The sequence below is a fragment of the Lepidochelys olivacea genome (genome assembly GCF_965140295.1).
Source record: "Lepidochelys olivacea isolate rLepOli2 genome assembly, chromosome: 20".
NCBI lineage: Eukaryota > Metazoa > Chordata > Testudines > Cheloniidae > Lepidochelys > Lepidochelys olivacea.
Window position 1 is genome coordinate 7698809 of NC_140430.1, and position 16044 is coordinate 7714852.

General features: G+C 58.7%; 1 protein-coding gene across 3 annotated transcripts in view; it reads left to right on the plus strand.

Annotated features, from left to right (window-relative positions):
• Positions 1 to 16044, plus strand: part of LOC311510597 (patatin-like phospholipase domain-containing protein 6) — a 57710-nt gene that overhangs the window by 4778 nt on the left and 36888 nt on the right. For all 3 annotated transcript variants that reach the window (XM_084610381.1, XM_084610380.1, XM_084610382.1), the window contains exons 2-7: positions 9134 to 9215; positions 9998 to 10066; positions 12916 to 13003; positions 13527 to 13609; positions 15192 to 15289; positions 15711 to 15851. In XM_084610381.1, the coding sequence (XP_084466507.1) occupies positions 9177 to 9215; positions 9998 to 10066; positions 12916 to 13003; positions 13527 to 13609; positions 15192 to 15289; positions 15711 to 15851 (518 nt within the window). In that variant the 5' untranslated portion in view covers positions 9134 to 9176. The remainder of the gene's footprint in view (positions 1 to 9133; positions 9216 to 9997; positions 10067 to 12915; positions 13004 to 13526; positions 13610 to 15191; positions 15290 to 15710; positions 15852 to 16044) is intronic.

The following is a 16044-nucleotide window of genomic DNA, read 5'->3' on the forward strand; positions in this document are numbered from 1 at the left end:
GCGAGCTGCCTGAATGCCAGCGTCACGAGAGTGCTGCTGCCGAGCTCTGCTGTGGGTCCAGGGCCAGGAAACGTGCTCGGGAACGGGCACTCGTGCAGCCCGCGGAGCTAACCTAGGGGCGGCTGTGTGTGAGGAGCCCAGCTTGGCTGTGCCTGGCCCCCTGTGTCCTAGTGCATGGGCAGCAATGCGGACGCACTGACGGCCAGGCGAGAGCAGAGCCTGGGTATTCGGGCTGCTGCTCACAGCTGGTGTGGACATGCTGCCTCCTTTGCTGTGGGAGAGACATGCCTGGCACTTCCCATGCCAGACGCCCTGCGCAGCTCTCAGCAGGAGCCCGGCCTTTACACCCTGCTGCAGCTGCATTTCCCGCTCCTGCTGTAAGGTCAGATGCTGGTTCCTGATGGGGAGCATCCGGCAGTGCCTGTTCTGCTGGTGCCAGTCACCAGGGCAAAGTGTACTTGGCAACGAATTGAAAAGAGAAAATGGCAGAATGGATGCCAAGCTGGATACCAGTGCTTCTGGGAATGCCAGCCTGGGCCCCCAACTCCAGCTAAGGAGGGTGGCAGATCTCCTGCCTTCAGAAGCCTGTCTGTGGCCAACTCCGCCTTCTGTCTGAACAGCGGCATGCAATGCTGTCAGCCCCTCTGGGGGTGCAGTCAGCGTCCATCTCACAGTTGTCTTGTGGCTGATCTGCCCAGCGTGGGGGCTGCTTCATTGGGGTGTTGAGTTCCCTCCTTTGCCCGGCACCAGCTCTCACTAAGGTTGTTGGCCTTCTGGAGCATCCTCCTTTGTATCTAGCTTGCAGCCGAAGACACAAACCTTGTGCACAGGAGCAAGTTGACACCTCACTGCCTCCCACCGGGCATTGCCATCCTGTGCAGGGGTGAGGTCACTCCCTGAGCAGTTCTCCTCACAGGTCGCTGCTCTCCACTTGGAGTCTCTTTTTTGCATTGCCCTTCTCAGCTAATGTGTTGTGTGTGGACACAGCCCCTAATGTGAACAAAGACCTGGACCCTGCAGCGCCAGGCCAGGCCATGATTGAAGAGATGCCATCAGTGTGGGGCTCGCAGCAGCTGCTGGGCAAGAGGGACCCTGGCTTTGATTCCACCTGGCAGTTCCTGTGGTCCTAGACAGCAGCAGGTTCAGGAGACTGGGTGTTCTGCACTTGTTAGACTCTGCATTGAGCTCTGGGAGCGGGCGGGGAGAGTGGGTGGGTGGGTGTGGGGGGGTATGTCTACACTGCCGTGAAAGCCACAGCTGGCCTGGGTCAGCTGATTTGGGCTGAGGGGCTATAAAACTGCTGGCTGGGGGACCTGTGTTCTGCTTCCCTGCAGAGAGGTGGGGGAAATCTCCTCCTCGGTTGCTAGGTGTGACTGCCCTGGCTTTTGGGGCTCCCCTTGTGTTTTCAGATCCTCCACTGACATGGGTCAGTTTCAACCAGTCCTTAATGACCCATTCATTCAACTTCAGACAGCGTGACCCAACACCTCTTAAGAACGGCCATACAGGGTCGGACCAAAGGTCCATCCAGCCCATATCCTGTCTTCCAGCAGTGCCGAGGTGCTGGAACTAGGAGTGCTGGGGGTGTGGCAGAACCCTCTGACTTGAAGTGGTTTCCCTCATATAGTGATTTAGTTTTGTTCAGTGGCTTTGAGCACCTCCACTATAAAAATGGTGCCAATGCCCCTACAACAGTGGCCAGTGCCAGACGCTTCAGAGAGAATGACCAGAAGAAGGCAATTTTGAGTGATCCGTCCCCATCATCCAGTCCCAGGTTCTGGCGTTCGGTGGTTTAGGGACACCCAGAGCACGGGGTTGCATCCCTGACCATCTTGGCTAATAGTCATTGATGGACCTGTCCTCCAGGAACTTCTCTCATTCTTTTTGAGCCCAGCTGTATTTCTGGCCTTCACAACATCCCCTGCCAATGAGTTCAACAGCTTGTCTGTGCACTGTGTGAAGAAGTACTTCCTTAAGGTAGTTTTAACCCGCTGCCAATAAATTTCATTGGGTGACCCCCTGGTTCTTCTGACGTGGAGAACGAACATTTCCTTCTTCATTCTTTTCACACCACTCGTGATTTTATAGACCTCCCGTCATTGTCTATTTTTCCAAGCTGAAAAGTCCCAGTCTTTTTAATCTCCCCTCCTACGGGAAGCTGTTCTACCCCCTTCATCATTTTTCTTGCCCTTCTCGGTACCCTTTCCAACTCTAATATACCTTTTTTGAGATGGGTCAATCATCTGTGCATAGTATACAACTTGTGGGCATACCATGGATTTATATAGAGACATTATGGCATCTTCTGTCTCATTATCTATCCCTTTCCTAATGGTTGCTCACATTCTGTTCGCTTTTTTGACTGCTGCTGCACACTGAGCAGATGCTTTCAGAGAACTATCCACAGTGACCCCAGGATCTTTCTTGAGTAGTAACAGCTCATCATTGATATGATAAACCCCCCTCATTTTCTATGTATCGTTGGGATTATGTTTTCCAATGAGCATTACTTTGCACTTACCAACATGGAATTTCATCTGCCATTTTGTTGCCCAGTCACCCAGTTGTCTGAGATTCCTTTGTAATTCTTCACGGTCTACTTTGGACTTATCTGTCTTGACTAAGTTTCTATCATTTGCACTTTTTGCCACATCACCATTTACCCCCTTTTCCAGATCATTTATGAATATGTTGAACATCACTAGCCCCAGTACAGATCCCTGGGGGACACCACTGTTTACCTCTCTCCATTCTGAATATTGACCATTTATTCCTATCCTTTGTTTCTTGTCTTTTAAGTTACTGATCCATGAGAGGACTTTCCCTCTTATCCCGTGACTGCTTACTTTGCTTAGGACCCCCACCAAAGGCTCTTTGTCAAAGGCTTTCTGAAAGTCCGGGCACCTCATGTCTCCTGCTTTGTCCCCTGGGCATTTTAACTCTTCTGGACCCATTGGGTAACAGTGTGAAGTACAGAGGGAAACTGAGGCAAGCATAGGATTAATTAAAAATATTACAGAAAATTCCCACTTTATTACGCTCTGGTAGGTTTTAAACCTGATTCTGCCCATGGAAATGTGTCCAGCTGTCTCTCAGGCATGGGCCATGCCCCTTGTGTGCTCCTTTCTCCCCAATATCACACTTGTGACAGAGTGCTCCCAAGCAGGGCACAGCTGGGAACAGAGCTGAGCCTCCCCTGAGCACAGCCAAGGTCACTGACTCTCAGGAGAACTGGTGGATTTGTTAAAGTCTCAGCTCCTGGAGTCATGTGAATTTGTGAGAATTCCAGCTTTAGCTTAGCCAATGAAATCAGTGTCTAGCACTCATGGCTGGGGAGCATGGTCCAGCGGCTCCATGGAGGGATGAATAAAGAACCCAAATTGATCAGTTTTGTAATCCCATGATTTTGGGGGCCTCACTTGTGAGCACTGAAGCTGGTAATGCTGCATAGATGGTGGGCTCTATGTGCGTATGAGCTCCAAAGTACGCTAGTAACAACCAGCACAGAGATGTCCTCTGAAGTAGCTGACACTGTTAATGAGGGGAGCTGCAAGGCTTAGCTGAGCCACTGGGTGGGAAAGGGTGGGTTGGGGGGTGGGATGCTGGGTGGGGCAGGGCAGGGTGGAGAGAGTGAGGTGGCAAGAGGGGAAGACTGACTGATCGGGGGGGAGGGAAGGCTGGCTGAGGGTGGCAGGGAAGGCTTGTGGGGAAGGGGGTGGGGCGGTGGCAGCAGCAGGTGCTGGAAGGAGGGTGGCAGGCATCAGATAGGAAGTTGAGGGGGTGTTGGTTGTGGGAAGGCTGGGTTGGGGGAAGCAAGTGCTGGGTGGGAAAAGTTGGGGGGTTGGGGAAAGGGGGGGCATGGGCGGTGGGCTAGGAGGGGCAAAGGCTAGGCTGGGTTTGGCAGATGCTAGGCAGGGAAGGCTGGGCTGGTGGGGTGGGGAAAGCCACGGGCACTTTGTTTGGCCTTTCCACAGAGCATCTGTCTGTCCAGCCCTGTTATCAGGGCATGGCCTCGCTTGCTGATCAGTCTTCAGAGGCTGTTGCTGCAGTGCAAAGGCAATCAAGAGCTGGATTAATCTGGCTGCTTCTTCCCCATGCCTCAGTGGGCATCCTGCATGAGAGCCGGCAGAGGGACCCTTGCGTCCTGAGCAAAGCTCCCTGCCAAGGGGTTCTCCCAGGCAGCTTTTCCTTCTGTGCCTTCTCCTCTTTGGGGTGAGAGGAGATGGCTGCCCTGGCAGGAATCTGGGTCCCATTGATCCAACACCCTTTGTCCCTTGGGTGGCTGTTAACAGCATCCCGGGCTCGTCTGTGAGCCTGTGTGGGATAGAGGACGGCTGCTGTTCATTGATCCTTCACCCTCGTTATCTGTAGCCTCTCCCTGGCTGATAAGGGGGCTACAGGGTGAGGGTGGGGCCTGGAGCCTGAGCTTTGGTAACCTGCCACCAACTGCCATGCCGGTGTCACCAGGACTCTGATTTGAACTCTGCTTCATGCTGTCACTTTGGGCTTGGAGCTTCGCCACCTGGTGTTCGCCTGAAGGTAGTGAGTGGTTTTCTTTTAATGTTTGAGCCAAATCCGTGCAGCTGTTTGAGTCCCACAGGGTGGGTCTTTCCACTGTGATGTGGAGAATGAACTCTGCGGGTGGGGCAAGGGCTCTGCCGCTGGGGCAGCGGGGGCCTGCTCTCCAGGCCAGTTCTCTAAAGTCAGCCTTTGTATCTTAAGAACATAAGAACGGCCACGCTGGGTCAGCCCAATGGTCCATCCAGCCCAGTATCCTGCCTTCAGAGAGAATGAACAGAACAGGCCCACGTGATCCATCCCGTCCTCCATGCCCAGCTTCTGGCAGTTAGAGGCTTAGGACACCCAGGGGTTGCCTCCCTGACCATCTTGGCTAATAGCCATTGGTGGACCTATTCTCCAGGACCCCTTGGTGCTGCTTGTGCTCAGCAAGGCCTTGATTCTGCCTCCCTGAGCTCAGTGGGAGCTGTGTGGCTGATTCAAAGGGCACAGGGGCCAGCCCCAGTCCCCTTCTCATGCTCGCTGTGCTGCTCCTACCTGCAGGAGGCAGGTGGCTGATTGGAGGAAGCCAGCTGGAAACCTTGCTGATTGTAACACAGCAACTGCTGCAGTTTCCGGGGCTCGGCAAGTCCAACTTCTCCCTGTGGTGAACTGCAGGAAGCAAACTGTGTGCGGTGGGAAGCGCTTGCTCTGTCGCTGGCTGGGGTGGAGCCCACCAGCATTGTGCTGCAGTTAGACGGTGGGGCCTTGGCAGACAGAGCTGGTGACGTGCTGGCTGCGAGCGCTCATCCTAAACCAAGTCCAGGCAGAGCTAAATGAACGTAGCACCCGGGTTGCCATGTCCGTGCTCTGGAGATATTCCCATTACCCAGTGCTCTGTAGGATCTGACATGGCGATGTTCACTGATGAGAGTCCAACCGAACCTGTAACCTTGGTGGTGAAGCTTGGGGGGAATTGCTGAAAGGGGGTGGCATGTCCACAGGTCTCACAGGACTGGGGCAGGGTATTGAGCAGACTCTGTGGTTGGTATCATGCACCACCTCCCTGCATTAGCCCTGCCCATGTGCTGCCCAGAAAGGGGGCTGGGTTGATAGAACCTGCAGGGCTCACTGCATGTCCATCGTTGAGGCATTTCCTGGGCCACCGTTGGGACCAAACCACAAATGAGGGTGGGGATGAACCGGACAGTGAGTGGCCCGTGGAGGAGAGGCCTGAGGGAGAAATGGGGCCAGGATGAAAAGGTGCAGGGTCCAGGAGCTGCCAGAGGTGGCAGGCTGAGATGGGACCCCCAGAGCAGGGCCCGCAGCACAGGGGCATTGCCCAGCTTGCGCAGGGGATAGGGAGCCCTGACATGGCAAGAGGGATGCAGAGATGCTGGCATGTCTGCAGCTCTGGGAGTGCGTTGCTCTCTGCCTTGCCCACAGCTGACCCCGCCCAAGGAGCACAACTCCTGGGTGAGACCCTGGGGCCGCGGGGTGAAGGGTATGCCTGCAGCAGGAGCTACCAGCACATGGCTGGTAAGGGTGGGCTGGCCACGGGCAGTGCCTTGTGGGGTGAGGGGGTGGAAAGCTGGAGGAAGCCCCAGAGGCAAAGGGGTAACTGAGTGCAATTCCTGGAGAAATGCTCCCCAATTCTGAAGCCCAGCCCCAGGGAGGGTGTGCAGTTGGGGGCTGGGGGGGGCAGGAATCCGAACTTGCTGAGACCTGGGACTGCTGGGTTGGACAAAGGAAGTGACTCTTTGGGTGGGGTGGTTTGACGGCAAGGGGGGTGCATGGACTGTAGCCCCTCTGGGCAGGGAGTGGGGGTTGGGTCTCTGCGGGCACCCATTGTTCTGTCCTGGCTCTGCAGCTCTCGGTTGAACCTGGGGGCTGCTTTTATCGGGTTCCTGCTGACCCTTCCCCCTCCCATACAGCGGCTGCACTTTGCGGGTCCGCTAGCGCTGGAGGCCAGGGCAGGGAGGAGGCCAGCTGGTAGCTCACTGTGTGGGGCCTCCTTCCTGCGCTCTGTGTTAAATGCTGGGGCTGGCAGAGAACGGAGCAGGAGCGGGGAATGACAGCGTGGTGACGTCACCGCCGCTCTGCTGCATGGGCTGGGTGCAGCCCGGTCTAACCCGGGAGCAGCTCACAGGGGAAGCTTTCCAAGGCATTGGCACTGCATCCCATCACAGAGCCTGGGGCACAGGGAGACAGGTATTGTCCCCATGGCTGAGGGGTCTGCACTCTGCACAGTGCCCTGGCCTTGCAGCCCAGATCCCCAACCTGGGGCTGGCTGGCTGGCCCTGTGGTTGTGGTTCTGCTCATATTTCCCCTCCTTGAGCCCTAGAGGAAGTGCCTTGGGGCTGAGCTTACTTGCACAATCTCCTGCGAGTGGAAGGGAGTGAGAGGTTCACAGGAGTCAGTTCCCACAACTTCAGTTACCCAGGTTGAAAACATGACATATGCCTGGGCTCCTCCTCCCAAAGCTTGCACACCAACCAGCCCCTGCTCCTCAGCCCTGGCTGCCAGACACATTGCTGGGCACTATCCCGATGCTTTCTTGCCTCTGCTGTGTCACTCCCTGGGACGGGGAAAGGGCTAAAATGGATTTCCCCAGTGGGCCTGAGTCCAAGCTCCTTTCTCACCCTGAATAGTAGCTGGCCTGAGCACACGCATCCAGCATTGGAGCCAGGTTATTCCTGGGTGAACGGCCCTCCCTAGGGGACTGGTGCTGGCCCTGGCCCTCCAACAGCCTTTCCCATGTGTTCCCTGGCCAGCCAGGGCTCTGTTGGCATCCCTTTCCCCTGAGACCACAGAGCTCGGCCTTGGCTGGCGAAGGTTAAGCTGCCCCTGTGTATCGCCGCTTTGCCTGCCCTGTCCGTGTGTCCAAGCTGCAGCAAGCGAGTTCCTGGTGAGGTCCTGGTGTGCAGCGAGAATGTCCTGGAGCCATTTCAGCCCAGGGTCGGCGCCCGCACGGGGGGCTGGGGCAGGGCAGCACTGGCAGGAGAGGTTGCAGGGGCAGCACTGGCTAGTGCTGCTCTGATGGAAGCCAACACAGCGTGGGGGAGAACGTTACTAACGAGGGATTGGGGGGTGCGGGGGGTTGTCCCTGTTGGAGGGAATGAGTGAGTCTGTCTTATCACCCCCTCCTCTCTAGGGGCTGGCACCCCTCTTGGACATCCTTCCTCATCTGCCCCAGGCAACACACAGCCTGGGTGGCCTTAACTGGCCTCTCCCTGCCTACGGTCTGTCTCGGGGCGGCCACCCTGCGGCTCCAGAGCCACGTGCGGCTCTTCAGAGGTTAATATGCGGCTCGTTGTATCGACGCCAACTCCAGGGCTGGAGCTACTGGCGCCAACTTCCCAGTGTGCTACAGGGTGCTCACTGCTCAACTCCGGGCTCTGCCCCAGCCCCAGCCCCCAGCCCCACTCCACTCCTTCCCCCAAGGCCCCCACCCCCTCCCCGGAGTCTGCCGCGCCCTTGCTCCTCCTCCCCCCTCCCCCGCGAGCCTTCGGCACGCCACAGAACAGCGGATGGCGGCGGGGGGAGGCAGAGGGATGGAGAGTTCGGCGCTGGTTGGCGGTGCTGCTGGCGGCTGGGAGACACGGGGGGCATTGGGGGGGGCTGACGGGGGGCTGCTGACGTGTTACTGTGGCTCTTTGGCAAGGCACCTTGGTAAATTCTGGCTCCGTCTCAGGCTGGTCACCCCGGTCTATCTGCACAGCAGCTAGGAGGTTGTTCCCTAGCCAGGTGGAGAGAGGCACAGTTTTACGCAAGCTGGCGCGTGAACAATAGCCGTGTGGCCCCAGTGTGCGGGTGGCCGCCAGAGTACAATCCCGCTCACCCCCAGGGAACATACTCAGCTGGGAGTCAACCGGCTGCCGTGGCCATGCTGCTGTTGGAAGCAGCCGAACTCCTGTGTACCGTCTGCCCATGCTGGGAGGCAGCCCCTGCGTCTCAGTACAGGCCTGACCCCCAGTGCCCAGCCCTGTCCTGAGCTGGAAATTGCCCACTTCCACAGTGCGAACTGGGACTCTCTCCTCCACACCCCGCACGCTGCACGGCTGGCAGGGGCTTGGGGTCTGAGTCATGGTACCTGTGTTCTTGGGCAAAGCATCTCCGGTCTGTGTCTGGTGATAGACAAGGTGACTCAGAGGGTAGGTGCAGAGGGCCCATCTGCCCTGGAATGGGGCAGGGACACCCCTGGCTCAGGAGGTGAGTGGGCAGGGTCTGGACTCTGCCTGGGACCTTTCTCCTTGGCAGACGTCAAGCAGCAACACTCTTGCCCCAAACAGTGGGACTAGCACTGGTGGGGAGCCCCACAGGATCAGCTGCTCCCCAGGTGTGTCTGCAGTTCAGGTCAAGGGCAGCAGGGTGAGGATCAGTGAGGGAAGGGCCAGCCCCATGTTGCCCTGTGACCTGTGCTCCCAGCCAGAAACCAGCAGGAGGTAACAGGCTGTCTGGGAGGGTGCTGTCTTGGGGAGGTGGGGTGGGGGGAATGGGGCCCTCTGTGAGGGAAGGAAAACTATTGGGAGGGTGAGTAAGGAGGTATGTGGTTCTGGGGGGTCATGGGAGCTGTGCATGGTGGACCCTGGCTTCCCCCAAAGGGCACAGCATAAACATCTCTGCTTGTTCTCAGGCACGTTGCTGGGACGGGCCTGGGACCAGGGCCGGGAGCAGACATGGGGCAGAGTGAGTCCGAGCCCCAGGATGAGCAGGAGGTAGGTGCTGTCTAGTTCCTTGCTGGGGCCCCTGGCAGTTTGTCCTCTGTAGCCTGGCAGTCACTGGAGCGAGCGAGTTCCCAGCCTCTCAACCCATCGTGCTACCCGGGCCACCCACGTTCAGAGAGCTCCCCCTTCTGGTGCTGTCCACTGGCTGGACAAGGACCTGAAGAGACCCTCCCCACCAGCACCATTTCCTGGGGGCTGGCAACACTTTCCTAGTGCAGGGCACCTTGGCTGGCATCCCAGTCAGAGTCCTCCTCAGGACGCCCACTTGCCCCAGCAGGGTGCCCCTCCCCTCTGACTTGGGAATGTTCAATCCAGCATCCAGGTCACGTTCCAGCTCCAAGGATCCCCCATCTCCCATGGGAACCTTCTTCCCAGATGTGGTCCTGGGTTTGGCAGAAACCTCTCCAGAGCCCAGCAGCCCTCTGGGATGTGTCTGGGTAGGTGTGGCCTGCCGGGGCCTGCCCAGGACACAGTGTCCCAGGATTGCTGGAGTCTTGCCCTCCACTTCAACGTCCTTTCTACTTCTGCACTGTTACGTGCCCCTTGAACAGCTGTCAGCCTCACTCCAGTGGTGGCTGCATTTCTGTGGTGGGCCAGTGGTCCCTGCACACACTGCACACTCAGCAAGGCGTGTTGGGATGGAAGGTGCTATAGACAGACCCTTATGCCCAGATGTTGGGGGGAGCAGCCAGAGGGCTGGGCCCATGGGCTTTGATGGCAGCATCAGCCTGCCTGCTGGCGCTGAGGCGCTGTCTGCACCTCTCTCCACACAGGATGCTGCGCTCACAGCCGTGCTGCCCAACCTTAAGCTCTTTGTGGAAGATCAGCTCCAGACCAGCATGGTGAGGAGGGGCGGCTGGGGGTTATGCCTGGGAGGTGGGGCCAGGTGTGGTGTCTCCTGGAGGGATTGTGTTCCTGGGGGATATGGAGCAGTGTCGTGGTCCCTCCCGTGGGCAGTGGAAGTGCTGGCCCGCTGGCATAGCCCACGGTCCCGGGCCCAAGGCAGCACAGCTCCTGGTGGGATGGGAGGCTCTGGTACTTGCCCAGGAATGCGCTGGCACCTTTGGGGCTCAGCCATCCCTGGGCAAGTCTTGGCTGGTGGGTGGAGGGGTTGATGGGGTCAGACACTGTCCTTGGACTGGGGGAGGGGCTGGGAAAGAATTTCCCCCTGGTTTGAGCTGTGGGGAGCCTGCTGGCTTCCAGTTCCTCTAGTGCTGTGTGTGGCTGCCCTGCCCAGCCCACATTGGTCCCTCTGACAGCAGGGATGGGGTATGTGGCAGGCGGGAGTAGATGCTGGCCGAAGGGCAGGCTGTGGGGGGTTCTCCCTACTCTTCCCAAGACCTGGCCAGGGGCAGCCTTGCTGATGGAGCAGCCAACCCAGCTACTGTACAGCCCGGGCACCCTGCAGTGCAGCCCCCCTCCCTGTGATGTGGCCCATGCGGTCGCAGCCTGGTCAGGTCAGGTGCTTGGCTTGTGGTGCTGCTCTATGTGCTGGGACCGGTTGTTCCTAATTCACAGGGTCTGGGGTCTGTGCCGCGCCCTTTGCAGAGCATCCTGGGGTGAGCCCCGTAATGCATCAGATCCCAGGGGTCATTGTCTCCGCAGGGCAAGCCACACAGCCTCAGCACCTCTGAGCCTGGGCCTCTGGGCTCCAGCGGCCCCTGCTGCCCACAGTGAGCTCATGTTTGGGGACATTTTCCCTGTCAGGGATTGCTGCATAAGCTAGGACCTGCAGTGACACTGTGTGGCCTTTCCAGAGCGGGGGTAGTTACTAATCACCTGCAATATGGTGTTGAGGACCCTTAGGTTAGCATGAGACAGGTGAGCATGGGACAGTTTGTCTTGTTGGGAGCCAGGGCTGTGCCATGTCCCGTCCTTTGAGCTCCATCCTTGTGTTCTCCCCATTTGGAGTCTCTGCTCCCAGAAGCACCCTGCAGCCATCTGTTCCCCTGCCCTCCCTTGGTCTCCAGCCAGGCTGCATGCCCACACCCAGCCTGCCTCGGCTTAACAGTGAACGGCCCAGTCCTTGGGGCTCTGTTGTCTCTTTGGGATCCTCCACCACAGGGGCAGGTGTGACAAAATGGGTATTTTTTGTAATATTTTTGAGTCCCACTTGCCTCAGTTTCCCCTATATTTTGCATGGCTACCCAGTGGGGGAAAAGGCTTGTTTGCTCTCAGGGCAGACTGAGAGACATGAGCGGGAGGGGTGTGTTTGTGTCCTCGCTGTCTGAGCGGACTGAAGTGGTCATTAGACAGGACTGGCTAAGGCCGACCCATATCAGTGAAAAACCCCGGTCACCAGGACATGGACAACTGGCAACCAGTGCCCCACCGCCTCTGCGCAGGGAAGCTGAGCAGAGACCCTTGCTTGAGACCAAAGGACTGGGTGGCAGGAGGTGGGGGGAAACGAGTGCTCTTCTGGAAGAGTCTGGGAGCTCTCACTGCTTGGTCCAAGGAAGGGAGTCAGAGACAGCTGGCATGGCATTGCTCTGGGCTGGCAGGAACTGCCTGTGCTTTAAGGCTTATGGTGACCCGAGCACTTCCCATGCTGGGTTCCAGCTGCCGAATCAACCTGCCTGGGTGAGTGGCTCTGGTGCATCGGTCCCTGCGGAGTGGACTCTGCGGCACCGCAGCAGTTCGGCCTCAGGAGGCGGTGAGGCTCCGTGGCCTGCCCTGGAGGAACCTTGGCAGCAGAGGTGACACGTGGGGGTATCATGCCATACGCCCTGTGGGCTGCAGCACGGCCTCCCAGTCACTCACTGTGCCTTCTTCAGTGCCATGCAGGGCCACTTCCCAGCTCAGAACCAGCTCCTGCCCGCCCCCCGCCCACCCTCCTCTGCCAGCCCCACCTTTGGCCGCAGGCTCCCGGTCCTGCCTGGCCTTTGGCCACGGGATCCGGCTCCCCATGCTCTATTCCTGGCTCCAGGATGGACTCTGTGAGGTTGGACACTGGTGTTGGTGCAGCCCCGGCGCACACACGTGCCCACTCAGCTGCAGGAGGTTAAATGCCAAGGCTTCCCCCTCTCTCTGATGGGGGATCCCCACTTCGCTGCCAGCGGGATGCTGTGGCTTGCGATGCGCTTGGAGCCCCTCAGGGCCACACTGCTGGAGCAGGGCAAGCTGCTTGAGGGAGACACGCCCCAAGAGCCAGCCTCAGAGACCATCCCCTTTGCCCTGAGCCCTCCCGGATTTCTGCCGGGCAGAGGCGATGCCTTTCTGTAGCTCGTGCCGGGGCACAAATTAAAGATTCTGGTGTGAACCCTGGTAGAAATTGGGGAGCACATGACTGCACGTCCCCCACCCCCATCTCCCCTGGGGGTCTCCATCTCGAAGGGGTTCCTCCAAGAGAGTGGTCCAAAGCTGGGGGCCTAGCACTGATCCTGTGGCTCCCTGACAGTGGGATCGGTTCAGTTCATGTGAATGCTGGTCTCCAGGCAGGTGGCTTCTTGAGTCAGACACTTTGTGCCTTCTCTTTCCCACTCGCTGCATAGCAGGACAAAGCCCACAGGGAAACTGAGGCACACACTGCTCATAAAAATATTGCCTGAATTTCCACGTCCACAAAAGTGCTCCAGAGGATGAGGGCGACTCTCGCCTGCCCTGTTCAGGCCCCCAGAGCATGGCTGGTGCTGCCTTGGACCCACCTGCGGCCTGTCTGGAAGCCTGGTCTGGAACATGCCTCTTCCCATAGGTGCTGGGTGTCATGATTGGCGTTGGTATTTCCATGTTGCTCATCGCCACCTTGATCCTGGTGCTGGTCCGTAGGCTGCGCCACAAGAGTAAGTGCCCATCCCTGCAGGGAGCAAATCTGATCCCTTTCGCAGCCATGGCTCAGGCACGCTGCTGCCCATCAGGCCGTCTTGGGCTTAGTGTCTGCATGCCTGTATAGGCAGTGAGACCGTAATAGCTAGAGCAGGGGGCTGGCAACCAGGACTCCTGGGTTCTCTCCTACTGACTCACTGCCTGGGCAAGTCCCTTCACGGTCTTGTGCTTCAGTTTCCCAACATACAAAGGGATTGTGAGCGGTATCCAGGGAGTGGTTGGGAAGGGCATAAAGCTCTTGGGGTTCTTTGCGGGCAGCCCAGCTTCCTGGGGCTGGAGTGGGGAGGGGTAGGTCAGGCAGGACTCTGCCATCTGTACCCCCAAGGCCTCTGCACCCTTCCCTGGGCTGGGAGGTGGGTTGGGATGGGGAGTGCAAGCAGGGAGTCAGATTGGTGGGGAAGGGGGCAGGCTCCAACCCTTGCTGGGGTGGGGCCCTGGGTTCCCTGCCCTGGTAACCTTTCATGTCTCCCTCTCTCTCAGAGGTTCAGGCTCAGGAGACGCCCAAGTATCGATTCCGCAAGCGGGACAAAGTGCTGTTCTATGGACGCAAGATCATGCGCAAGGTATGGGGCTGGGGCGGAGCACCATGCGCTGGCCAGGCTGGGGAGTCAGTGGGTGCTGGCAGTGAAAGTTGTGGCAGGAACCATTCCTTTCCCTGCCCGTTTGTCTGCCTCAGGTCAGCGCTGTGTGTCTGGGGACACGTCTACACTGCAATGAAAAACCCACCACTGCAACTGACTTGGGCTCGCAGGGCTAAAAATCACAGTGTTGGCATTTGGGCCCACGCTGGAGCCTGGGCTCTGAAACCCCACGAGTGGGGAGGGCCTCAGAGCACGGACTCCAGCCCGAAACATCTACACTGCAATTTTTAGTGTCGCAGCTTCAGTCATCTGACCTGGGTCAGCTGGGGTTGGGCCATAGGTCTTTTCTTGCAGTGTAGACATAGGCTCTCTCCCCAGCCACCTGGTTTTGTTCTCCGGACCCAGCCATGCTGTGCTCACCTTGCCTCTGAACCAGGTGTCTGCCTCCAGGCACTGAGGGTCTGCTGCTCAGATATGTTGATTCCAGCCCAGAAAGTCCGAGCAACTCTGTCTCAGATCCCTGGCCAGCTCTCCCATGGCCTAGGGAGAGAATGAATTCTTTCCCCCAGTGGGTAGTGGTGCCAGGGTGCTAGGTGCAGACAGCTCATGAACACCTTCCAGAGCTTTGTCACACTAAGTAACAGCAGTGGGGTTAGCAGACAGGGCAGGGCATTGGCTGTCTGCCCAGGCAGCCAGGAGCTGGGCCCTGCCTGGAGGGAGGGACAGGCTCACCATGCGAGGCCCCCAGGAACCTGCCCCAAGGGGACAGTCTGGCTGGTGACAGGGACCTATCCAGGCCCATGCTCCAAAGGTGGGGAGAGTGTTTTCAAAGCACTAGCATCCCCAGCCTCTGCCAGCCCCTCTTCTCCCTGCTCCCCACACCCACTTGGCCCTGCCTGAGGGCAAAGGTGGGGCAGCACTGGCCGAGATGTGGAGCAGGGGGTGTTCATGGATCAGTTTGGGATGCAGGGGCAAGTCTCCTGGTGCAGGTTGTCTCTGCAGGAAGCAGTGAGGGTGAGCTGGGACAGAACTGCGGGCGGGGAGTGAACTCCAGCTGGGAGCAGTGGCAGGAGATGGGCTCCTGCTGGGGGCATGCTGCAGCCCAGCTGGGTCACGTTGCCAGGAACTGGGGCACAGCAGCAGATAGCTCTGCCAGAGCCTGGGCCTCGGAAGGGTCCTGTGGAGTCACTAATCCCAGATATGTGAGCAGGACCCCGTCCCTATCACTGAGAGTCCTGTCCAGCAGCCCCCCACTGAGCTGCTTGCTGAGCGGGTCGGGGCGAGGCAGCAGGGTGCTGGGCTTTCCCAAGGCCTCTGTCCCAGGCCCATCATCTGACTGCCTCTCAGGATTCAGGGTGGCAGGGAACCAGGCACGAGGAGCTAGGAGGGCTGGCACTGGAGCGGGGTGACCTGCAGGAGAAGGCCAGTTCCCCTACTGTGTCTCCTGCCTGGCTCGCTGGCAGCATGTGGCTGGCTGAGTGCCGAATCTCCTCGCCTAGACCGCTGGCTCCAGCGGGTGCTGTTTGTGGGAGTGGCTGGTGCCTTACCTGGGCTGTCTCTACAGGTGTCCCAGTCCACCTCCTCCCTTGTGGACACAACGATCTCCAGCACCTCCCGGCCCCGCATGAAGAAGAAGCTCAAGATGTTGAACATTGCCAAAAAGTAAGTGGGTTCGCTCACCCTCCATGGTGTGAGACAACTGGGGCTGGCCCAGCCCTGCTGCAGGAGTGGGTCGTATGTCTCCTCCCCGCCCCCACCCAGCCATTAGCACTAACTCTGACCTCTCCTTGCTCTGCAAAGCAGCTGCACCCCAGCCTGGTCACCAGCCTCGAGAACCCACCCCCAGAGCAGTTGACTGGCACCGGACCAGCCTGTGGCACGGTGCTGCTCAGCTCCCTGGGTGGGGCCCTTGGGCCTCAGGCCCCTCACATGAGGGAGTGCCATGGCTCAGGAACAAGTCCTGCCTCCTTGATGCATGATGCAGATTCTTTCCTGCCCTGGGTGTGTGTGGGGGAATCTGCCCCTGCAGGCAACTCTCTGGTTGGCCCCATCTATCCCCTCTCCTGTCTGTCCCTGTGCCCAGGATCCTGCGCATCAAGAAGGAGCTGCCCATCCTGCAGCTGAAGGAGCCGCCGCCTTCAGTGCTGGAAGCGGATCTGACTGAGTTTGACGTGGCCAACTCCCACTTGCCGTCCGAGGTGCTGTACATGCTGAAGAACGTCCGGTGAGTGCTCCCATGCACCATGGCCCCGAGCCCAGACTCAGCTGCAGCCACGTTTCCCCCTCCCCGCAAGCAAGCTTGAGCTAAGATGGGCACCTCTGAGGTTCGAAATCCAGGAGAGCTGGGATGATCCTGAGCCCATGACCTGGCCAGCTGGCTGTGTGTAATGGAGCACTCTGTCCAACTGATTTCCCGG